This window comes from Anser brachyrhynchus (assembly GCF_964034855.1).
Source record: "Anser brachyrhynchus genome assembly, chromosome: 1".
Lineage (NCBI taxonomy): Eukaryota > Metazoa > Chordata > Aves > Anseriformes > Anatidae > Anser > Anser brachyrhynchus.
Window position 1 is genome coordinate 129946384 of NC_137694.1, and position 25812 is coordinate 129972195.

The following is a 25812-nucleotide window of genomic DNA, read 5'->3' on the forward strand; positions in this document are numbered from 1 at the left end:
AGCTGCCAGGCTGTGAAGCTCACTGCTGGCAGGGACCCTGGGGGACACCCGGGGGTGTCTGGGGCTGTGCAGCCCCCCCAGCCTGCCTTCTTCCTTCCCTTGCTATTTTAAAGCCTTGTCTCCTAATCTCTCTTGTAGCACATACCTTAGTATATAGCACATAACTGGTCATTCAGATTGGTCTTTTCTGCTCTCTTCAGGTCTACACAGTTACCAAAGCCTGACAGACCACTGCTGCTGAGCTTTTCTAGGGCTGTGTAAAGCCGGCTGTTTCACACGGAGTCTGTGCTTCAGTTTTCACATCCTTGCATGTGGTTTGACATTCTCACTGTAGTACTCTGACACTGTCACCTTGTGTACAGACTGTGAGTCACATAACCACAGATTTTCTTCTTTTCTTTTGCACACAATTGCAGCTTTTTTTTTTTTTTTCCTGCAGAGAATCTGCAGCTGATCCTATATTCCTCAGCCCGGCACCATGCACTTATCCCTGTTGCATAGTACTGTCCTTTTTACAGACTCTTTCGTCACTGTGTGAAAATCCCCCTAAATCCCACAACTGTCCTGCAGCACAATAAAGTCTCTCGATTTGGTATAATCCGTGGTTAGGTAAACACGTTTTCTAAACCATTGCTGAGTTCATCAACATCCTTCCAATTTGACAGTGAGACACTCGTAACCACTCCCTAAATATCTCCAACCTACACTGTATGCCTTGTTTGCTTAAAGAATATCATAAGAAACCATGTCAGAAATCTTACTAAAGCGACATCCAATGTGACATCCAATGTTTTTCTGCCACTGAGAATTCCTCTTGCTTTGTTGCAAGAGTTATCAGATGTTTGATGTCTTTTGTCGTTGACAAAGCTGTGTTGTCTGTAACTTGTTGCTTTATAGGTGCTTAAAAATAGTCTGTTTATTTCCTCCAGTATCTTTCCTGGACACTGAATTTAAACAGATTGGTATACAACTTCTATCTCCTCCTTTCCTTTCAACACTACGCTTGTCCTTTTCTGTCCTCTAAATATCTGTTCCACTATAAATTCTCAGCGACAGTTTCAGAGATTTAATCAGTTGGTTCTTTCAGTACAGCTGATTGGAAAGCAGCTAATTTTGTCTGAGTAATTTCTCACTTGGTAGTCAAGTCTGAAATCCAGCTGTCTTCTGAGGAATCAATAATGACTTATATTTCTAAAAAAATCAATAATAGGTGCAAAAATACTAAGAAGCTTGGCTTTCTTGCTGTCATCTTTCAAAAACTTTCCAGTTCTGCTTGACACGGGAGTAATCGTTTGCTTGATCTTTTCAATTCCTGGTGATGTGCTTGGAATGATTTTGTGTTACTCCCGATGCCCCTTATCAATTGCATCTCATTTTTTTGCCTTCTCTTCTGATTTCATCCCTGCATGACTGGGCTACTGTTGTAGCTCTCCAGACCAACCCAACAAAGCTTCTCTTTTCTGCATGCTTCACTCCTGCCTGAGCTTCTGGAATTGCCCATGACAGCCAGGCTGGTCATGCACTATGCCTTTATCTTTTCTGTGTGGACTGATGGTTCTCTTACTTACACTCTTAATGTTGTTTCTATGAGGAACTGCCAGCTCTCTTAAACAACTTTTTTATGTGCATCAACCTTCCAGAACATCCTGTTGAACTGTTGTAGGTGTTCATTTGGCTCTACCTCCATGAAACATTTCTATTTTGCTGTCATTGCTTATTTCTAAAATCATGGATTCTCCCTGCAAAAACCTGTGAAGCCACATGTACATGTATACATGTATATGTACGTATATATAAAATACACATGCATGCATATATATATATATACACATATTCTATCTCGCTCTGTAAAGAACACTGAGGACTTAATTTTTTTCTGTCTTTGTGACCCAAATAATTCAGTTTAATACCTATAAAGGGAAATGCAAGATGATGGGTGAGTCATCAGGAAACAAGCTCATCATACTGCTGGAAAATGGAAGCAGGCAAGATTCCTTTTCTAATCCTGTATGGAAATTCTTTGTTTTGCATCAGCTGTAGCTAGTAGGTGAGGGACACTTGTGAAGGTGTTATGGACACAATTTGGCTCCTAGATGACAAGGGAGCTTTAAAAGTTTTATTTTATTCTGCTCTGTCATCTTGCAGACATTTATTCTTATGTCTGTTGTTTATTACCAAGTTCCCAACATCAGGGGTCTAAAAAGCAATATTAATGCTGGTTAGACTTTGTGATTTCCTCAGCTTCTGGGGCACACGATGAGCAGGCAGAGGACTGCACCAGCTCATGGTGGACAGCCATGGCAGCAAGAGCTCTGGAAACCATTGGTGTGGTCACCACTGAATCCTTCTGATGCTGTATCAAGTACAAGCTTGGGTTTAAAGGATATCTTAAAAACATGCTTTTGTTTCTTACATCTCTCCCAAGGACTTTTTCCAGGGCACGTGGCGCATTTCTGTATCCAAGTCTAGAATGAAGGTGATTTTTTGTTTTTCTGCAGAAGTTTAGTAAGAGAGAAGGGGGAAAAAAACATTTCAAATTTAGCATCATCAATCCACGTTGGCTATGAGCATGCCACACTTGGCTACAAAGATTTTTCTGTAACCATATTTTAGTATTCCTTTGTCCTTCTTTTGCATATTTTTAGACATTTGTGTTAGCATAATTTTTCTCATTTCTGTCACATTGTCTAAATGCTAAACATTAAAATTTAATGCAAGGACTCGTTTTCCTCGTTTCTGAACCATTTGCTGCTTCCGAGAGTGGTTAAAATGAGTTAGCAGTAGCAACGTGTGATGTGTGCGTGATACTTGTGTTGGATGGTTGAATTTGGCTTTTATACAGGAGGGTTTGAGGGTTCTTTGGTATAGATTTGGATTTATTTATTATTATTATTAGGAAACCTCATGGCATCTCTCTCTCAGACCCTAGTTTGGTTTTGGATTTAAGATGTGGCTTTCGCGTGATCCGAGCAGCGAAGATGACACTCGGGCACGGAAAGCAAGCCCCAAACTTGCGTCGCCCTTAGGAGACGTTTGTCATACCCCTGCCCGCACACCTCCAGGGGTCTGCACCGAAACACCCGCAGCTCAAACGGGAACGACCCCCCCAAAAAATAACCCGGGCAAGCGAGCACCCTGCAGCCCGCTGCTTCAGGACGGGGTCCCCGGCAGCCCCCCGGGGTGCCGCCGGTGGGTGTCAGGCGCAAGGCACCCGGCGCGGGCGGGCAGCGCCGCTGGCGCGGCGCCTGCCGGCTGCCAGCCGCACCCCGGACGGCCCCCGGGAGGCGACCTCCCCGCTCCGAGGCCTCCCGGCCGAGGGACCGGAGCCCCGGCCCCCGGCTGCGGGCGGAAAGGGGGCGGCGGCGGCCGGCCCTCGCCCCCGGTGCCGCTGGCGGGCATGCGCGGTGCCCCCGCAACATGGCGGCGGCGTGAGGCGGCCGGCGGCGGCGGGAGCCGCTTGAGGGAGGCGGCGGCGCCGCTGCCCCCCCCCCCCCCCCCTCCCCCGGCCCCGCGGCCCCGGTGAGTGGCGGCGGCCGGGCCCCGGGAGGCGGCCCCGAGCCCTCCGCGGAGCGGAGCGTGGGGGGCTCGGGCGCGGTGGCGGCGGGGGGCGGCCTCGTGGTGCTGCTGGTGCTGGTGCTCCCCGCCGCCGCCAGCTGCGAGGGCAGCGCGCTGCCCGGCGAGGTGCCGCGCTCGGGGACCCTCGGGGGGTCGGCGGGGCGCTCGGGGGGGCTTTGCATGCCCCCGAGGAGCTCGTTGTCGCGGTGTGAGCCCCAGGGCTTGCCCCGAGGCTGGTTGCTGGCTGTTCCGTTAGCCTGCAGAAGACAGGGAGAAGTCACCGGGCGGCGGGACGGAGAGGCGCTGGCAGCGGGCGGGTTCTCCTGCTGCACGCCTCGCCTGTGGCTGGCAGCTCCTCCGCGTCTGGGCTCTGAACCTGAAATCGCCTCTGGCTCGCAGCTCCTCCGGGTCTGGTGAGCTGACCTCAAAAAGTGCCTCGTCCATCTGGTGGTAATTTTTTGGGGCGTTCTTCACCTGGCTTGCGAACAGCACCTCGGTGCAAGTTTGTGGCATTGTTTTAGGAGTTGGGCTCGATGATCCTTGTGGGTCCCTTCCAACTCGGGGTATTCTGTGATTTATGATTCAAGGAACAGCAGCCTTAAAATCTCTGGGTTTTTAAAGCTCTCCTGCTGCGCCTCGCACCTTGGAGGTGGCACAGAAAAGCTGTCTGTGGGACAGTCGCCCGGTGTCGGAGACCATCGCAGTGCTTGTGCGGGTGGGAAGAGCAGCAGCAGGAAGGCATTTACCGTGTTAGCTGTGTTTTAAGCTGTCATATTAACACCAGGTAATAAATAGGAGAGCGAACGCGCTGGGGCTGTCCCGTCAAGTGCTGCTCGGAGCACGGCACCGCACAGGAGACTCGAGGGGGCTCTGGCAGCGCGTCGGCAGGAGCTGCACCTACAGCCAGGCCGCCTGGTCGGGGCAGGGGGAGCCGGTTTTCTCCCTTAGGGTATAATAAAATGTAAGTACTATTTATGGGTGATGCGACTTGAACTGATGTAAAGAAAAACCAAGTTAAAGACACTTCAGTACTTTATTTATGGGAGGTTTCACAGTAATGCAAGCAGGAAGAGTGTACGGTGAAACTGAAATTTAGACGTAGAAGAACTAGAAGGGCTGTTAACTTTTAACAAGGTCCAGTTTTGAGTATTAAAGGAGTGTTTTCTGATTTTGTTTGAGACTCTTTTGACAGAGTTGTTGTTCTAGTTTTCTAATTGTTGCAAATAACACAGCAGCATGCTTGTAGTATCTTTCAGGTTAGTTGGTAGTAAGTATTTCATAATCTGTTCATAATTCTGTTCAGATTCTGGAGATAGAAATGCTCGCTTCTGGTTTCATGTTATTAACTACTTGCACAGCAATTAAAAGCCGTGTAGATACACAAACGTGACCGGCTCCGATTAGGTCGTTCTTAAAATTGGGTCATACGGTAGGTGTTGATCGTGGTGTAGAGGTGTTCAGGGAAGGAGCGGTGACAGTCCTCTAAAATGTTTCCTCGGACTTTGTACATTGCTACTTTGAATGTGCAGACGCCTTCTTTTCTTTCTCCTTTCTCTTTTTCGGTGGCAGTGGCTGCTGGTGCTGTCCTTGCTGCGTGCAGTGCAGCGCTCTGATAAGGTAGAGGCGTTGTTTTCTGTGGTAGCTGCCTGAGTTCAAAAGAGGTGTTGGGGAGGGCTTGTGTTACACAACCGAATATAATTTTGTTTTCATTAGTGTGAAATTGATGGTACAGAGAATGCATTTGTTCTGATGTCTGCCTAAAAGTTGAGTGTGTAAAACTATGACTCTGCTGGACTTGAGGGGACGTGGAAAAGGGTGAAGCAAATGTGCAAAGGGCAGAAGTCGCCACCTACGTTGGGCGTCCTTTTCTCGCCATTGTGTCTCATTGTTTTCTTAGTACTGAAATGGGACTGCGAGCTGTGAATGAGCCGTGCTTGCTCCCTTTATCTGTTGCGGTCCATACGTGATGGAGTGGGTGTGTGGGGAGGAATGGAGTCCTCGGTAATTATTGCTTGATATTAAGGAGTGTCGCCAACAGGAAATGCCATTTGCCGTTAACTGTCCAAGACACAGCTGCTGACCTTCTTATTCGTCTGGCTACCTCTGCCTCAAGCAGGAATGGGTAAAATACGCAGTTTTTCTTGTATATTTTCAGATAATCTTTGAAAATAATGCAGTGTGCTGTAATGTTTTCTGAGTGTAAATATAAAGCAAATTACAGGTAGGGACTGGGACAGTGCTTCAAAGGGTCCGCACAAGGGAGGCTGTTAACCAACTTCTTGACCTCTGCATCTGCTGGGGCTTTAAAGTTCTGTTTACTCCCATTTGACAGAAGTAGCCTTAGGCACCCAATCTTAGTGCTGATTGCTTCTTCCAGAGATTAAAATCTTAAATGTCGAGGACTATGCTGGTAGTGTTCTCTAAAATGTAAGACATGCAACGTCAGTGGCTCAGGACTCCGATTCCTCTAGGACATTGGAAACCCTGTATGAAGCTGTTGGGGCTTAATAGAGTTGTTTTTAAATGTGGAGCAACAGAAATGTTAAAGGTAAAATTGTTTGTGCTTGAATGTTACAGGTGTTTGTGTTGCATGTCATAGCCCTGGTATTTTTGCAAATACTTATAGTTTGGCTCAATGTAAGTTGAAATCCTAGAATACTTGTTCTAATGTGATTTGGTGAATGCTTTCTTTTTTGCTGTGTTGTGTTTTTGGTATAGGGCAGTGTTTTACTGATACAATTTGTAAGATTTCTTTCAAGTTCCAAGTCTTTTCTAATTTGGTGATGTCTTGATGTAATGGTAGGCAGCTTTAACATTAGTTATATGCAGTCAAGTTTATTTTTATATTTTTTTATTAGTTATATGTGGTCAAGTTACCGTGATGGCTGATAATGGTGAGATACAGGCAGCGTGTATGTGCAAACAGCTTCACCTGCGCTATGTGGAAAAGCGATCCATTTGCTGCGGATGAAGACCCTAAAAAGTTTTGGTTAAGTCCCCGGAGGAGCCATAGCTTCTTTTAAGGATATGTTCCTGTGCCAGTCCCGTCTTTTGTGCAAGCGTGCTGCGTGCTGCGGCTGGCCAGCCTGACCTGCCTGGGTGGCAGTGGCCGTGGAGCAGCAGCGTCGTGCCAGGCCGGCTTGGTGAGCCACCTTGCGCTGCCTGAAGCTGGTGTCCCATGTCTGCAATCTTCTTTAAGCATATCTCTAGTCCTGTAGGACGGGCAAATGGGGCTGTGCACCCGCTGCTGCTGGCGGTGGGGGGCACGCTCCCCTGTTACTTTCAGCACATTTACAAGCAGAGTTAACCAGGGCATGAGTGACGGTTGGATGAGTACCCTCAGATGTACTTGTGTCTCTTCCAAGCCTTTCTGCTTGGTCAGTGAGGAGATAGATCTGGAGGAAAGTCAGGAGCTGCAACACAGCTGTTCAGAAATCAGCAGCTATCTTTACAAGGTTCCTTATCTCTGCTTGACGGGCTTGCTCTGATGCTTTCTCTTGTACACAATGGATACGGAGCAGCCAGGTCATTTGCAGCAGAGGGGATATGCTGTCTCCTACCTCCTCGCCGGATTGCTGTCACAGGAACTTGCAGCTTTAGTTTCTGTGTGTCCTTGGAACAGGACAAAAAAAAATCCAGTGTTATCTTAAATATGAATGGTGTGAAGAAATATACAGTTCTTTGTTGGTGCTGGTGAGTGCTGTCTGTCTCATTTCAGCACTGTAGGTTGAGAACTGGTTCATAGTTCTTGGCTTTAACAAAGGTGACCGCTACATGTGTAGTATTTGATTGTTTTGGATCCAGATTGGTGCACCACTAAATGTGTGCTGTGTTTTTCCACGCGCACTCTTCCTGCTTTTCTGAATTACTGGCAGAGCCATTAAGATGGAAGTATTTCTGAAATCCTCAAACCTCTAACAGAATTTTTGTGCTCTTCCACTTGTTTTAGTAGGCAATAGCCTCTCTGCCCCACAGGGAAGATGCTTTCTAGGTATCTTATGTCCAAACTAATCTTAAAGTGCTTTTTCTTTGTGGATTGTTAGAATAACGTTGTGTGCAGCTCAAGTATGAGCAGTGTTTTTGGAGTGTTATTTTTTCCCTGTAGGTGATGTATTATCTGTGCGGCTCCCCATTTAGCATGTCATCTAAAACCAAGCAAGGCATTACATTAAAGGTAGGTGTCCTCCTTTGAATCATTTGGTTCTAGGCCTTCGGCTTCACAAATCAGGTCAAATTCCACTTAAGACAGCAAGGAAATCTAGGCCTTTCATGAAAGGGTTGAACTTCTTTGATGGAGATCTCAGTTTGTTGTCTTCTCGAGGCAATACGATAGCCCTTTTAGGGCAGGGCAAAGCCGAGGCTGAGCCTTTCATCATCTCTAGCGTACATTAGCTCAGGGAGCATCTGAAGTTTATAAAACGTGCAAGAGAGTAGCACCGTTTTAATGAGGTGCATACATAAAGCGAAGCACGCGCCGTTATTTATGTACTGTATGGAATCTGCCGGAGATTAAGGCAGGGGAGGTCAGTGCCGCCAGCGCAACTCGTGGGGCGCTCCTAAAAGCCCATTTGGAAAGAGCAGTTCGTAAAAGCGAGTCTTGTACGTGGAGGAATGTGAAAGGGTATCAGAGCTGCTAAATTTGGCGGAACTTGTCGCTGCCATCTATCGGGGCTCAGACTAAAAGGTCTGGGGCATGCACGATGGCACTTCTAATGCTAAATCCTGTACGCGTGCCCTGCGCTGGAGTGCACCAAAGAGGCAGACAGTGGTTCTCTGGAAAGGCCTGAAGATACGTGCTGGTTCTAATCATGAAACGAGCAGTGTTATTAGTGGGAAAACTGTGTGTCTTGTGTGTATTTTTATTTTCTTCTGCTTGAGTTCTTGCCTGAATGCCCTCAGGTGCCCAGCAGGGTAAGCTGAGGGTGGGGAAGGGGCCATGGATCGCAGCGTGTGAAGCAGAAAGGGGCTGCTCTGTCCCTGCCCCTGTCCTGGCGCTGGCATCCAACAGGGACACAGCTCCTCAGGCGTGCTGGGGAAGACATGGCCTCACCACATCATGCCCCGTTTCACCCTGTTTGTTTCAGAAGTGGAAAGTTGTCCTAGGAAGTTTGGAAAGAAAGACACGGGCTTGCTTTGGATGTTTCCGATGCTCTGGGCTTCTGCCTTCTCTTTTCAAAGAGTGCAGCAAATGCTACAGCTGAGTATTTGCAGCTGTCCTGTCGTGTGAATACTTAGGAGCAGGCTGTTCTCTGTGGACCCATCAGCACGGCGTGTGGCACGGGAATGCCTGGCGGCACTGAACAGGACTCATGAATGTTCGTCTGAATAGATGGGCATGTGTTTTTGGTGGCGTCTGCCTGCAGGATGATTTATTTGGTGGGATGGGTTACAGAAGGATTTTTTTTTTTTTCTTAGAGGAATAAGAAGCTGGGGAAGCAGCAGAGCCCTCAGTACCAGCAGCACAGGTACACCTGCCTGGTGGGGCCTTTAGTTTGTTTGGGTCCTCAGGCAAGGGGAGGGTGCCTTAAGCACTGGAAGAAGATGGCAGCAGGAGTATGTTGCTGCTGGCTTTGAGTATGAGCAAGGAGAGGCAAACGTCGTGCTTTGAAACAAGCCGACTCCGTGTGGGGTGCTCGCAGACTGATCTATACAGAAATACCACAAGGCTGCTCTCTGTGCCTCCACTGGAAAAGAAATTGTGTACTTTCACAGATTTCTGCAGCAGAAAAAAGATGATCGCGTGAAATCGTGATGGATTTCCCAGCTCCGTGATATGTGCGTGGGGCTCTTGGATCCTCTCTGAGCTGAGCTTGAGCGGTCCCTTCAGTGCGCGGTGGCAATATAGACAGGAGGAAGCCTGAGTTATCTACGAGGTTGTAAAACCCTTTTCCGCCAGCCTTCCTCTGCTTGTCTTTCTCCCCGTTTCCCCAGAGTACACACACTCTGTCTTACTGCTGCTTTTAAAACCGCTGGTATTGCTTGCTGTCTGTCAGAGATGAGTGCAGAAAAGCCCTTTTGGGACCTCTGGCATCCCATTCCGTCCTAGACTCCGGGCATCTCTTACTGTGTTTGCAGCAGCAATTTCTTTTCTCCCTTACCTGCTGTATTTGCACTGTGCTAAAAGTACGCTTGGTGCCTCCCAGAACAAATAGAGAGCTCTCTGCTGTGTCGGGGAGGCTGAGCTGAAGGCACAGGAGGTGCATCTGGGTGTACAGGGAATTTCATGCAGGTATTTAGCTGTTAGCCAGTCTTCATCATGCAAGATGTGTGTGTGTGTATATATATATATTTTTATTATTATTTTTTTTGTGCATAATTTAATTAGTTTGCTTCGTGAAAGAAATTTGAGTTAGGCATTTGAACAAAGCCAGGTTGAATGATGATGATGAATGCTTGCAGGAACACTATTCCAGGTTTGAAGAGGGGAAGCAGAAAAACAGCACAGAGGTTCTGGTGAGTTGAATTCACCAAAATGTTTAAACAATTTGTAGAGCTCTTATGCTACTGCAAATATGCACTAGTAAACTACTAAAACTGACAGTTTTACTTAAGATAGAAATGTAAGTGCTGCAAACTGTATTTTTGATTTATTTGAATATAATGTTAAAATACCCTTTCATGTGGGAAGGCTGGCGTTTTAAGAATATTTAAAGCTGTTAATGGCCAGTCAGCCTCTTTGCTGAACTGCTGACTTCACACATACCATTTCCTTTTTCAGGTTTTTACAACCCCACATCTTCCAACTTTTAAAGCAGGATGGGGGGGGATGTGTAGAGGGGAGAAGCTATTTTTATTTTCCACTGGTAGCTATAGAGCAGCTCCAAACTTTAATTTTTAAAATTACTGTCCAAATAGTAAATGTTGAGTGTGTGACATGAGACGTTTCTGTTTTCAGTTGATAGTAGCTATGTTATTTAATTTAATTCTGAGACCTAATTTTTCAGCTGTTCTCATTTATAAGTATTTATTTTTTTGCTTCAGGAATTTTGGGGACAAATCTGTGGTCTAAACCTTGTTAATGTTCGTTTTTAAAACACACAATGCCTTGCTCTGTACTGAATAATACACACTTAGTGCAGATTGAGAGCTTATGATTTTGTAGTCTTGAAATGCATGATTCACTGTAATTACAGTTGCTCATATCCTAAAGCAGATCGTAAACTTACCTGGAAGGAGGGCAGAACATTTACAAATGGTGTTTTACTGCTGACAGCTTAAAAGTTTGTTTATGCTAATCACTTCATAAATAGTGAGCAGTGCACTGTTGGGGACTTTCTGAGGAATTTTGCAAGTGCAGGAAGTTTCTTCTTGATGTTAAGGCAAACGCTGTTACAAAATGATATTTGGAAAGCTGTAATTACCTACTCTTGTCTTTTAACAGCTTAAGAAATACTCAGCCTTAGTTTTTATAATAATACATATGGCTAGCTAACATTTGCTCTTCTGAAAGCCCATAAATTCTCCAAGAGCCTAGCCCTCCTAGCTCTGCTTTTATCTACTAGAGAGGTGTTCTGGTCTCTCAGGTTGTTAGAAGTTCTGCCATATGAAAATATGGAAGTTTCATTTCCTTTCCTGGAATGATTCTCACTTCTATTTATTTATTTATGTATTTATGTATTTATTTATGTACAGAGAATTTGAACTCAAAGGGATTTTAACTCAGATCAAGTTTCTTGTCAGAACACTAGCTGGTTATGTATGCATAAATGAAGGAAAACCTCATCTTCAGTGTTTTTTTTTTTTTTTGAACTCATAAATGTGTAATGCCAATTAATACTGATTTTATGACTATGAAGCTTGTGGCACATCTTATGGTGTATTTGTGCGGGGGTAGGTTTTTTGTTGTTTTTTTTTCCTCCTAGCGTGTGAGATCTTACTTTTCTATAATGGTGCCACAGTGTGCTCTAGAAGATTAGTTTAGGGATGGTTCCTGTTGCAGAAATACAGAGAGATATGCTGTTATGTCCTGAAGTATATGTGAGGCTATGCACCGGGTGACTTACCTGGAAGGAAATTTTCAAGGGGACTTGGAAGTATCGGATGTTACAGGAGTACTCTTCTTAGACTTATTCTGTGTATTTGCCCTTTTTCAGCACCTTAAGGGCTTGTGCAAAGATTGTGAAGTAGTATTTTTATGTAAGAGATGACAGGCGAATAGACGAGCAGGTTAAAAAACAGCATTCCTCTCTCAGGAGCAGTCACTGCTGCGGACCGCGCCCTCCTGTCGGAGGAGTCGGTGCCTCAGGTACGGGCTGCCCTGTGTGAGGGCAGGGCTGTGGGGTGGGCAGGGGGCCGTGAAGGGATGCAGGGGGCTGTCAAGAGACACAGGGGACTGTGAAAGGACACAGGGAGTGAGAATGGTGGCAGAGGCCAGGGTGGTGGTGCCAGCCCCACAGCTGGGCCTTCTGAGGGCAGCGGCACCGGCGTGCTGGTGGCGAAGCACCCTGTTCGCGTGGAGCCTGGAAGACGACCGCCTGTACTTCTGTGCCCTCTGTCCCTTCGGTGGGCCACCAGGGGTCGGGACAGACAGCTCTGAAATCGCCAGCTCCGTCTTCCCTCAGAGTCTGAGGTATGGAGTCATTGACAGGGAAACTGTAATGCTTTTGGTGGTCCTAAGCCCGTGATCTGCTGGCTGCTCAGGCTTCTTTTGAGCGTTACACTTATCACCATAATCCTGTGCCGTGCGTTTTTATGACCAGGCATGCTGTCAGGATGAACTTGCACCATGAAGCACTAAATATGCATGCTTTTTTTTCCAGGACATTCAGCTTGCTTGAATGGCGGGCTTACAGTGCGAAGTATAATGGAGATGTGGTTGAGAGAAAGGAGCAAATGACTTTGACGTTTTCTGTAAAATACCACCTTCTTTGAATTGCAGCAACACGTGTCCTTTGAGTAATTCTTTCAAAATTAGAAGAGCAATGTTAGACAGGAAACATGCTTTCCATCCTGTTTGCTGACACCTGGTACTATGTAGTAGCGACGCACCAAGGGTGAAGGTTTAGGCTTGTCTAATAATATATGTCCTTCTGACAAAAGACTTAGCACAGTGGGAGGTGGCTAGCAGGAGTGATTTGGGCATTAACAATAAAAACTTCAGTAAGGAATTAAAGGCAGATGAATGCTGTCTGTCTGTCTATTTATTTATTTATTTTTAATTTAAAGTAGCTGATGCAAGGGAAGCTAATCAGAGAAGGAATGAAACTCAGTTTATAGGATGAATTGAGAGGTAAATGATGTAAATAATACAGTTGATGAGTGTGGAGATCCTCCCTGTTGCTTTAAATAGAATATATTCCAATGATGAATTTAATGTTATCACAGAATGGTTTGGGTTGGGAGGGACCTTACAGACCATACCGTTCCTTAGGTTCCTGCATTTTTCTGCTTTTTTAATGTACAGCAAATAGTTTTTCATTGGTTTCTGGTATAGATTCTGTACTTCCATTCCTAAATTGGTGGGTTTTGGCCATTTTCTGTATATGACTGTCAGTCACTATGGTTAGCTTCGTTTTTGAAGCTTCGGTTTTCATTCTCTTGCTTTGTGCATGCTCACTCCATTACGCTTCAGACTTGCCAGTACATTTCTATGTTTGTTTGCATATTCCTGGCCTTGTTTTATTTATTTATTTTTGCCTGTGTTTCTTAAAGCTTCTAGATTAATTTCTTAACCTTCACTTTCTGTATTGCTCGCTCTGCTGTCTCACCCTGTTGCACATGCAAGAATGCCTCGAGCTCCATCCGCTCTGTGAGATTTTGCCGAAAAGCACCTGGAGGTTTCTCCCCCGGCCTAGCTGGCTGTTTCTGCTGGGGATGGCGAGGCCATGGTGAGAGGTGCCTCAGGTAGCAGGCGACGTGACCGGCCTCGCTCGCCCCTCACGCAAGGTGGTGGTGGTGGAAAGCTGTTCCTGGGCCTGCCCTGTCTTCTGGAGGTAACTGGTTTTCAGTTTGCTGTCATCCAGCATCATGTAGCGGTTGTTAGAGGCCCAGAAACACTGTTTTTGAATGTCTTCTGAGACAAACGTTGCTATCTACCAGCTAATTTAATAGAGACTCTACGCTGAGTACTGTAAGTGTGACTGGGTTTTAAGTAGCACCTCTTCGAAACAGCAGTATATTGTATTCCTGCTCTGCGGTTTGCTCTGTTTCAGAGAGCGCTCTCAGAGCTTTCCCTTGTCTTATATTTTTAACAGGCCGGTGGGCACGCTGTAAAACCGCCTATCTGGTGGAGCAGAGGCTAATGAAACGCTGGAATCCTTTTTATGTCCTGACAGACGCTCCGGTTGTGCTAAACTTGATGACTATCACTGCAGGGTTGGAATCTTTATTACTGCACCAAGTGCAATCTGGTGCTTGGAACAAAAAGATAAAAACCATGCACTGTTTTAAAGTAATCTGTAAAACAGTTACTTTGACTCTGCATCACCTTTCACAATTTATTACTTGCAGCGGAAAAGCTTTGAATTTTGGGGGAGTCTAGTATCACGTAGAAAGTATCACGTATTTCAAATTTATTTGATGGCTTAAAAGGGTTTCCCTTCTTAATCCTGATGATCACTTATGCTGTGAATGCTATTGTGTAGCAAAGCCTGCTTATTTTATGTCACTATCCAGTTTTATTTATAACTGCTTTCAAGTCTAAGTTGCTTAGGTTTTTTGTAATAACTATCCAGCATGTCCACGTGCTGCAGACATGCACAAAACGCATTCTTCAGTCATTGGCCTTTTTAAAACCATATTTAGTTTGTTTTAGCCATGGAACTAGCACTGTATAAAGTTTTCGTCATGCAGTCCACCACCATGGTGTACAATTTCCTCTAAATTTCACTGAAATGTCACAATTTCAGGAAAATACTTGCCTCTATGACACACCTCTTGTTACATGCAATATCTATGTGTAAATTTTTAGCATGTGAGTGTAAGGTTCAAGAAACTCCAAATAGCTACCTTGCTTTTCAACTACCATTCCTTTTTTATAGCATTGGAAAGATACAGGTTCCAAAAATGTTACTTTTGGCAAAGTTTGTCTTTGAAAAAGTGTCCATACATTTAAATTAAAAAAAAAACCCTTGAACTGTTAATGATTTTAACTTTAATATCATGGGATTTCCTTGAAAGGAAATGATCAAAGAAGATAATTCAGAAATTTGAATGTATTTTTATGCATTATTACTTGAATAGTGAATGGGAAAGGATAATAAACTCGCCTGTTTTGTTGCTTTAGGGGTAAAAAGCCTCAAGTGAGTTTCACTTGTTTTGAGTGCAGTCGAAATTCCAAAGAATTGATGCTGGAGTAGAAAAATCACAGTAGCACACGCACAAAAATTGTTTTTGCTGTGTTACAACAGTTTAACTAAGTTGTTTCTAAAACCTGCGAGAGCATGGGTCACTTCTAGTTATCTGCAGTTAGCATTCCCGTGGTGGGTTCTCCCTCCTCTGCCGTAAGCGGTAACGGGCAGTGGTAGCAGTGAGCAGTTGTGCCTTTGTGTAGATTTCTTACATCAGTGTTTTGTTCCCCTTGCCAGTGTGGTTCTGAAAGAGCATTTTATCCAGAGATGTTTAAAGTTATGTGGTGGAAGATAAACTCTGTGTGTGTAAGCCAGGAGGAGCGTGTGATCCATGAGTTTTTCCTTCACTTTTCAGTAGTGTTTGTTGGGGAAAACAGGAAAAAACATGTTTTATATCTTTCTTTGAATTAGAAATTCACTGAAAATGCAAATCATTATACCACAAACTGTCTAAACCAATGAAATAAAAGTTTGGGTTCTTCTGTAGCCGTGCTATTTTGACATATCCATTGTTTACATGCTGCTCTTCTACAAATAGCTTGTTAAAAGCTTGCAACTTTTTACCAGCAAGATAAGTGTACAACAATACAAAAAAAAAATCCTCCTTTTCCAAAACAAGAAAGCCCAAACCCCAACAACCCCCCCCCCTAACTTGTTGTATTATTACTCCACAGGAAACTGTTGTGCTGAAAGGAAGAATTAACTGGTCTTTCAACTTCAGCCTTTTTATTGTGAGAGAGATCACAGAAGTGTTACCATGGGGAGAACAGCAGCTAAAGGTGAGGCCTGATAGCTTTTATCCAAGAGGAAAGAAAATAGGGAACCTGTTAAACTATCTCTTCTATGGTGGTGGTGTATTACTTAACAATTAGGATACTGTGAAATTCAGGAAGAGAAGTTATTATATATACTGAACACAGGTAAGTACAAAGTTTACATTGTTTTAGAGTAAGTGTGCTAAATTCAGCTTAGCCTGGAGTTCTGTACAAGTTCAGCCAAAGCAATTTTGTCCTGTGACAGCCTTGAAGTCATTATACTACTCTAACATTGAACAATGTGTCTAGATGTGGTATTAAATGAAATGTAGTGCTTTGTTTTGTAACTGCACATAATTTATCAGGAGGATAACTGAGTAGTGCAAGGAATAAAAGTTTACTGCAATAAATACTATTAGCAGCTGTTTTCTACGAGCTCTTGAAGATAAAAATGTACACTTTTTAAAGAAATTTGTCCACAAATGCACAGTGTAGTGCAAAGGTGTGATACCTACTGTGTCATGTCTGCAGAAGATAATTGCGAATTAAGTGCTAAAGAGTGAGACTGAAGAAATAACAAGCGTGTTTGGGTTGGTGAAACAAAGAGAATGTAAAGCGAGAAAGACCCACTCTTTCAAACCAGGTTTCTGCTGCTTTTTAAACCTTTCAGATGAGTAGGCTTCCCTCCTAAAAGATTACTAATACTTTTGTGTTTTTCTTGAGCTTTCCACCTTCAGCCCAAGCTGCTTTATGTGCTTGTGTGCTCCCTTGGTAAATAATTGTCTTTATAATAGATTTTCTGGAATGGCAGCAGTCATCTATTTAATTGTTGAACCAAGAGTTTATGGAGGAAGTCTACCCCCTTCTCTTGTAGTTTTTCTGCATGGCTGTTGTCTAGATATACTGAAAGAAGCACTCTGTTCTGGGCAGATAAGAATCCCACTGGGAAGCAGAGAAAGAAAGGGAAGGAGATGTAGATTCACTCTGTCTTGATATACTCAGCTGCATGCACTGAAGTTTGGTGAAGGGTAGCTAAAATGTGCTCACACCTCTGTGCGCTAGGGAGCAAAGGCAGCCCCTTCCTGACCTATGGTAAGTCTTGGGCTCGTCTTAGCAAACTTCATATGAGGGTAAGTAACTGCATGGCATGGGAAGAGCAAATGTTTCTGTCACCCAGAAGTGTTTCATGTCTGTCTGGAAGAGACAAAGGATTTCTTTGAGAAAAGTGGTCTCCTGCCAAGTTTCGAACACAAACTGGAGTTGAAGACTTTAAGATGGCTAAGAAGTAGCTGCACAGATCTCGAAGGCATGACTGTGAACTTTTTTTTCCCACGCTGGACAGCAAGCAAATAGGAAGTCTTAAAAGATGACAAATACATGACTCCTCATGTAACACACCTCTCTAAAAACTAATACTGTCAAAAGAGATGGTGCTTGCCAGTATACAGGCAAAGAAATCATCTTGTTTCCTGAAAGATTAAGTCATCCCAGAAAGAAGTGTTGGGGATTTGTTAAGTGTCTCAGAGAACAAGCTGCAGTTCAACATGGGAGTTTATAAGAGGAAATATAAATTGGTAACTAGGATCATCTTTACCAGGCCTTATTATATTCTAAAGGTGCCTTTTTTTAAATTTTTTTTTTACATTCATGAGACAGTAAAGATAGCTTTGTCTCGTTTCTTCCTTGTCTCTAATTTCTTGCATGATAGATGTGGTTACTCTTGCCTGTCGTCTCTTGAGTAATCTTATCAGCAGAAGAATTCTGTGGTTACAGATAGGGTGAAGTAATGTAAACACATGGAGTTTTGAATCAGTAAGGAGAAAACACTATGTTAAATAATCTATTCTAATCTTCTTTTGTGTCTACTGCTTTAGTTTATGGAGTGTGCTGTCGAAAAGCTGCTATTTGGTGAATAGAATATGCCGCTATTTTAATTTTAATATATGCTGTATTCTAATCTAGCTACCTAGAAGAAAACATTCTTTTACAGGATTTTGAAAGTAGATATTTAGCCTGTATGCATTATAGGCTACCTATATACATATTTACACAGTGAATGTAAAAGCTCTTAAATATATACTTAGGTATGTTACTGTATTTTTAACACTTCCTTTGGAAATAGGATCCAATTCTTTCTTTGCCTTTTTTTTTTTTAGAGAACTGAATAGCATGTAGTTAGATCCACAGTAATATCATTTTATTTTTTGTGGTTTGACAAAATGATCTAAAACATATTATGTTTTGCATTGGGAAGTAAATTCAAGCTTGTGTCTTTATAAATGAACTTTATGAACAGAGAAAGATAGATAATGAATTCAACTGACTTGTTTTTGTCATGATGAACTTCAAGCCTCTAGAATTAGTAAATCTCTTCTATCTCTAACATACAAAAAAAGTTCCCATTTTCAAGTCCACCTTTCAGCTTTGAGGAAGATTAATCACTGAGTTGCTAGCTGAGGGAGGTGAAGGGAAAATACTGTTTGTACCTGCAGAGCTATTCATGACCTCATTTTTGAGATTCGGCGTCAAAGTTTGACCAAACTGAGTGTCATTTGCTGAGGGAGTCATATTTCTCAGTCCAATTATTTGACATAATACTCTTCCATTTCTTAATTTTGTTTTCAGTGATCTTTTGGAATCAAATTTACCAGAGTATAGGCTATCAAAATATCATATGTAAACTGGCACACTTAAAGGCACTTAGATTTATAAATTCAGATTTTAATAAATCTTATTTTCCTTAATGTTTCTTCTAAAAATAAACCATAAATTCTTATCCACCCTGACTAATGACATTGGAAGAGGTGCGCTGCACCGAAGTGTCATAGCCTTTGTGAAGTGCAAACTGAGGGAAACCTTTCTGAGTGGTGGGAGGTGGTAGTAGATTCAGGGTATCTCAAGGGAAAACAGGACAGTAATTCTTACAGTTAATGGCTTTTCATCTGTTCAGACAAAACACTCCAGCTTTGTAGTGGTCTTCTCAACATTGAAATATGGCATGCGTAAAAGCTGGGGGGGGGCTTTAAAAGCAATCTTAGTTTATTCAGACTTATTTCTTGGATGCTTCTGCATGTGGTGGGTGTGTTTTGCTTGAGCATTTTAAAGAATAGCTTTCTGCCCATCAAAAATAAATGGTAGTGTTTGAGTTTATTATCAGTTAAGATGCTTCCAGCTCAAATGAAAGAGGTATCTTAAGGAATTTCTATTTCTTTTTATTAACATCTTCATCTCTTCTTTTCATAATTTTCTAATTGATGATTATAAGTAAAATGTGCCACTGAGCGTATTCCATTTCAGCATTTTTATTTGCTATAGTATTTGTGGAATAGGCATTAAACCTGATACAGGAAACAAATAATTTGGGTGGGAGATGTCAGCAAAAATTCATCTGGTGTGCAGGCCATGGGTTTTCACATTTTTTCACCTGTTCTTGATTTCTCTTATCATGAAAGGCTGTCATCTCGTTTGAAATCTGGCACTGTTGGGTCGATGTTCTTTCATGGCTGTCCTTTCAAGCTTTGGGTATTCGCAGGAAGCAGTTATTAGTTCTGTTCTTCAATAAGCCTCTTATGTGGGACTCCGTTGGATTTCCTCTTCAGAAATAAGTGGATAGGGAAGTCTTCTGTTCTGCAAGCTATCATGTGACAGTTCCATGACTGTTTCATTTTATTTTTATTTTTTTGAAAGCCTGAATAACTGAGCTTGTAGAACATAGGGAAAGGTTTTTCTAGTGATTGTCACTACCCAGTAGAGCACTGGCTGGATTCAGTTCAGTCCCAAAGAGGCTGAATGGAATATATTTTGAACTGTAGGGAGGAGACAGTGACTGTTGTCCTTGTGTCTTGTCATTGTCACCGGTGTAGTTTTAGTGCTACCCCTTCTTGAGTTCTTGCTGATAGTTGTCAAGGTGTAGGGTGTCCACTTGTGCAGGCTAAAGCCCTACTCCTGAGCAAGGACCTGGCTTAGAGCTTTGTGGGCACCACCCAGAAGTATTGCAGCAGGTCCATCTGAAGTTGACCCCCATAGGGATTTTTCCTTGGACAACTGTCAAGTGCTTTCAAATGTCTGAAGGCAAACTTTTAAAACAAAGAGCATGCAAGTCAAGAAAGAAGACTAAGTAAAGGAGTAAACATAGCATTTTTTCCCCGTAGTTCAAAGGATCTGGGGTATTCCAGATGTGCCTTGGGAGAAGCAGGTGGTATATTTGCAGCAGATTTTGAGCGTTTATATAGTTGCCAGTTTACTCCTATGTAGCCTCTCTCAAGTCACTCAAATTCTTTGTTTTCTACAACTCTGAGGTCTGGGTTATCTTATATGTGGAAGGTGTCTCGACACTAATAGGCTTTAAAGGTCCTGACCAGCCTCCCCTAGGACCTTTCCTCTACCCTGTCCAGGCCCAAGCCCCCACATCAGCCTTGGGGCCATCAGTCCCTGCCCCAGTGAGGCAGATTCGAGTATTCAATAAAATGAATATAGAATTAAATCTTCAGCTCAGAAATACACTGTTAGGCTTTATTATTTTCTTGTTTCTCAGTTTGCAGTGGTCTCAACAAGATTGAAAAGATACCCAGTTTTGAGGATCTCAAATTGTGTAGATTGAGTAAAGCTGTTTAAAAAAAAAAAGCAGGATTGCTTTTTGTGGAGCTAGTACTACATTTTCTACTAGATATATTCTGATAATGTAATATAATGTAATTAAGCTTTGCTTTTTCATGCTGTACTTTGCAATATATTTTGAAAAAGAAAAATAGTACAGTGACTAAATTTGTAATATAAATTACCTTCTGATTATGCACTGAAATAGATGAAAAAGTATTTGGAACAACATATTCTGTACTGTTTGAAAGCATTCTGTGTTATGCTGGACATCATTATGATGGGAATATTACATTTATTATGTGATGGAATCTTCTCTTTTAGATTCAAAGAATATTAAAAAAGAGAAAGATGGCAAGAATCAGCAGGCAAACAACCCGTCTTTAAACAGTGGTAGGTATTGCAGCTGTCAGGTTATTAGTTAAGGCATACTGAAAGGAAACATGCATTTGGATTGCAATGTCTCTTGAGGCTTTTTTTTTTTTTCCTCCTCTAATGTCTTTGACTATTACCGATGGGTAGTTAAAAACATACCATTGCTTTTGTGTAACTTAGCAAAGTGCGTTTTGGTGTAGCAAATAATGGTTGAAACTGCATGACTTGAGTCTGATAGTTTTATTAGCTAAGACAAGTACTTGTTATAACTATAATCAAAAACTCTCTGTAAACACCAATTTTTTAGATCATTTACTGATCTGTCGTTCTAATCATGTATTACTCCGTTTAATGCCTCTTCTACCCCAGTTACCTTTACTTTCCTTAATGTATTTGCTGGTGCTTTGCTGGTGGCTTTTCGGTGTTGCTAACTGGATTCTAATTTTATTTTAAAAAAAAAATGTTTTCAAATCAATTATGTATCGATAACAAACTGTGGAAAACTTCACACTTGCCAAAAAAGATCCAGCTTCTTGTCAAATTTTGACAACTTCTGGTGTATCCTCAGCAGGTGCCATGGGGCATCGTATATGTGGGATTGCTGGGAAATATGTGGGTCTGTGGGCAGTTGCACCTTTGTGAGGTGCAGTAAGAGGGCAGCAGCATCCCTATATGCTCTTCATATATTTGTGGTAGTTGCTTGAATTTGGGACAGCAAGAATTGTCACAAGCAGTGTTGACTGAAGTAGAAAATCTTTTTGGGAATCCTTAGTTCTTGATAAAGTATCATTGGATTACTTAAACTCTCCCTCAGCTTACATTTCCATACCCTCTGACTCGCAGTAAATGGCGTGGTTCAGAGACTTTCCTGCATACAACCCGAGGAGTGAGTTAGCGTTGTATAATCACTGAACACACTGATGGACTAACGCAGTAATAGGGTGGTTGCAGTGACGACTTCCTGCATACGGATGTGATATCCTGGTACTGCCAGCCATAGTACAGCTTTGTGCAGTTACATTTGTCAGACTTCTTTCTTCCATTTCTTGGGATCCTATTGGTGGTAGTGTTCTTCTCTGTAACAAATGCACTTCTTTGCATGTCTCAAAGCATGTCTCGTTTCCCCTCTACAGTAGTGTAAGAGTAGCTCCAGTCAGACTGGACTCAGCATGTCTGTGTTTTAAAATAAGGCTGTCTGACATGACAGATGGAGCCCCATAAGACAGCCACCACCAGCAAAGTGCTGTTCATATGTGACTAAGATAACCATATTTCGTGAGTCACTATAAAACTTCTTGCCTTCTTCTGCAGGAGAGAACAGCATGTTGAAAATGCTTTGTGTAGGAATAGTGCTAAGCAAACAGGTTTTATTCTGTCATGAATGTTCTTTCACTGGGGGCTATGCTGTTCATCAGCTTTCTGAGCACTGAATTTACTCATGAAATCTAGACTCAGCCCTGTCAAACACCTAGAGAGGAGTGACTTGCTCAACATCATGCAAGATACCTGATTTTTGGTAGATTAAATGAAAATGTTTGTCCTGTGTTGTTGCTTGTTGGTGGCCAGGAAGAAGAAAGAACCTATTTTGGTCATTGGTTGAAAAAAGATGCTTTACAATGCTTTGGGCTACAATCCAGCAAATCTCCAGAATTTTCAGGGGGATGTGCGGTAGGAAAAGTTGGAGAGGATGGGAAACGGAAGTGTGAGAAGAACAGCTGAAAAAAAATAAGGTAGGGAAAGGCAGGAGTAGAAAAATTCTAGCTGAATGATCCCAACGTGTGGAAGGTTAGAAGGAATAAAAGGAGGATATGAAATAGCTTATACTTTACCTACTGTGTTTGCAGGAGTATGTAAACAAAAATTAAAAGGAAACATCATCTTTGGCAAAGAGAGGTGGCAGGATGAAGACTAGAAAAGAGAGAACTCTGTGTCAAAAGTCTCAGACGTATGCGAAGGGATCCTTGGGATGAGATGAGAAGGCACAAGGTGCTCCATCTGTATAAACAGAATTTAGACTGTGGTAATATTGTATTAAACAAAAATAAACCAGAACTGTAAACTCTACCTATTTACAAGCTACACTTGAATCGTGGTTTAAATCTTCAATTTAGAATTTGTAAAACTTGGATTGGAACTAAATTGAAGCATTGTGCATGAAAGAGGACGATAGAGTTAGGGAGCACTCCAACGAACTGGACGTCCACTTGTCCATGGGACCAGATGGGGTGCCTGTGGGGGTGCTGAGGGAGTTGTCTGACGTGGGGCTTCCCTCTCATTTTGGAGAGGCCACAGTGATTGGGGAAGTTTGATGATGACTGGAAAAAGGCAAACCACATGCCTGGGGTCAAGAAGGGAGTACTTAGGGAACTACAGGTTGGGCTGATGGGAACCCTGTAAAACTCCTGCAATGAGACACCTGCACCTGGGGCTGGCTAAGGCCATGCAGGCCGGAGGCTGGCTGGTTCAAAAGGAGCTCTGCCAAAAGGGCCTGCGAGGCAGCAGTGTGCTCTTGTGGTGACAAACGTCAACTGCATGCCCGGTCAAATTAGCAAAGATGTAGCCAGCAGACGAGAGAAGGGGTTTGCTCCTTCTTCTTGGTGTTTGTGACACTGTGCCTGGAGTACTGCGCTCAGTTTTGAGCTCCCTGATATGAAGAAGACAGTGACAGAATCACAGAATTATCTAGGTTGGAAGAGACCTCCAAGGTCACCCAGTCCAACCTCTGACCTAACACTAACAAGTCCTCCCCTAAACCATATCACTAAGGGCTACATCTAAACGTCTCTTAAAGACCTCCAGGGATGGTGACCCAACCACTTCCCTGGGCAGCCCATTCCAATGCCTAACAACCCTTTCAGTAAAGAAGTTCTTCCTAACATCCAACCTAAACCTCCCCTGGCGCAACTTTAGCCCATTCCCCCTCGTCCTGGCACCAGGCACGTGGGAGAATAGACCAACCCCCACCTCGCTACAGCCTCCTTTAAGGTACCTACAGAGAGCGATAAGGTCGCCCCTGAGCCTCCTCTTCTCCAGGCTGAACAATCCCAGCTCCCTCAGCCGCTCCTCATAAGCCTTGTTCTCCAGACCCCTCACCAGCTTCGTCGCCCTTCTCTGGGCTTGCTCGAGCACCTCGCTGTGCTTCTTGTAGCGAGGGGCCCAAAACTGAACACAGTGCTCGAGGTGCGGCCTCACCAGAGCCGAGTACGGGGGACAATCACTTCCCTAGACCTGCTGGCCACACTGCTTCTTATACAGGCCAGGATGCTGTTGGCCTTCTTGGCCACCTGAGCACACTGCTGGCTCATATTCAGCCGACTATCAACCAGTACTCCCAGGTCCTTCTCCGCCAGGCAGCTTTCCAGCCACTCACCTCTCAGCCTGTAGCGCTGCTTGGGGTTGTTGCGCCCCAGGTGCAGGACCTGGCACTTGGCCTTGTTGAACTTCATACAGTTGGCCTCAGCCCATCGCTCCAGCCTATCCAGATCCTCCTGCAGGGCCTTCCTACCCTCGAGCAGATCGACACACGCACCTAACTTGGTGTTGTCTGCAAACTTACTGAGGGTGCACTCGATCCCCTCATCCAGATCATCGATAAAGATATTAAAGAGGACCGGCCCCAGTACTGAGCCCTGGGGGACTCCACTAGTGACCAGCCTCCAACTGGATTTGGCTCCATTCACCACAACTCTCTGGGCCCGGCTATCCAGCCAGTTTCTAACCTAACAAAGCGTACGCCAGTCCAAGCCACGAGCAGCCAGTTTCTTGAGGAGAATGCTGTAGGAAATGGTGTCAAAAGCCTTACTGAAATCAAGGTAGACCACATCCACACCCTTTCCCTCATCCACCCAGCGCGTCACTTTGTCATAGAAGATCAGGTTCGTCAAGCAGCACCTGCCCTTCATAAACCCATGCTGACTGGGCCTGATCGCCTGGTTGCCCTGCAAGTGCCACGTGATGACACTCAAGATAACTTGCTCCATGAGCTTCCCTGGCACTGAGGCCAAACTAACATGCCTATAGTTTCCTCGGTCTACCTTCCAGCCCTTCTTGTAGATGGGCGTCACGTTTGCTAGCCGCCAGTCGACTGGGACCTCCCCTGATAGCCAGGACTGCCGATAAATAATGGAAAGCGGCTTGGCCAGTTCTTCCGCCAGTTCTGTCAGCACCCTCGGGTGGATCCCATCCGGCCCCATTGACTTGCGTACATCCAAGTGCTGTAGCAGGTCGCCAACCATTTCCTTGTGGATAGTGAGGGCCACATCCTGCTCCCCATCCCCTTCCACCAGCTCAGGGTACTGGGTATCTAGAGAACAACTGGCCTTGCTGCTAAAGGTTGAGGCAAAGAACCAGAGCAAGTCAGCTGGCAGGCCACCAAAAGCAGGAAGGTGCTGGGGCACAAGATGTAAGCAGAAAACTGGTAACAAAACCAGAAGAATGATTTCCTTAGCTGAAAGAAGCAGCAGCTGATGGGAGATCATCGTGCTGTCTTGAATTGCCTGACAGGTGGCTGTGGAGAAGACCAAGATGGATGCACCTCCAAGGTGCAGTGGAAGGATGTCTTGTCCTTGCTTGTTGGGATGTGAGATGTTCCTGTCTCATGTGACAAAAAAAATATTCACACAGAGGGTGATGAAACCCAGGAATTGGGGTTTAGAGGTTACCCACAGAGATCCTCAAAACTCAGCAGCCTTGCTGTGATAGGACCTGCTTTGAGCAGCCGAACTAGTGGCCTCCCGGGGTCCCTTCTAGCTGAAGTTATTCTGTGATGGGCAGAGGTGGTCAAAAAGAGGCAGGATATTGATGCAGGATTGGAAAGAACAGCAAGTGCTGTTGACCCATGGGGCACTGACTGTAAGCCTGTGCTATTGCAAGCAACAATGGCATAAGCCTATTTCTTTCATTTTTTCATTAATCAGGCTGTTGGGCCACACTGATTGTCTTGGGCCACTGTTGTAGAATTGCATTCCTGTGCTAGCTACAAACTTTTTTTTTTACCAAATGTCCTAATTACCTTCTGTGATTTTTTTTGTTTGTTTTGTTTTCCCTGTTCCCACTATATGCTTATTTGTTCTTCAGCATAAAAATTCCTTTTTCTAATTTTCTCTTTGCTGATGGGTTGATAGAGTTGTGCTTGTTGCATAATAGGTTTTTCTTACGCTGTTTAATTGAGCCTGCAGGTTTGAGTGGGAAGGAGAATAGAATGCATGTTAAATCATTTAGCGGGAGCTCATTTTCTTAAATTT

The 25812-nt window shown here is 43.8% G+C and overlaps 1 protein-coding gene across 7 annotated transcripts in view; it reads left to right on the plus strand.

The window, feature by feature from the left end:
* The first annotated feature begins 3395 nt into the window (after positions 1–3395).
* SCML2 (Scm polycomb group protein like 2) overlaps positions 3396–25812 on the plus strand; it is an 81409-nt gene continuing 58992 nt past the window's right edge. Inside the window, exons 1-3 of one of the 7 annotated variants that reach the window (XM_080576447.1) lie at positions 3396–3519; positions 15518–15622; positions 20519–20587. In XM_080576447.1, the coding sequence (XP_080432573.1) occupies positions 15601–15622; positions 20519–20587 (91 nt within the window). In that variant the 5' untranslated portion in view covers positions 3396–3519; positions 15518–15600. Of the gene's footprint in view, positions 3520–3554; positions 4517–15511; positions 15623–20518; positions 20588–25812 lie in introns of those variants that run through there. The other 6 variants (XM_080576446.1, XM_080576448.1, XM_080576450.1 and 3 more) reach the window with 6 other exon arrangements.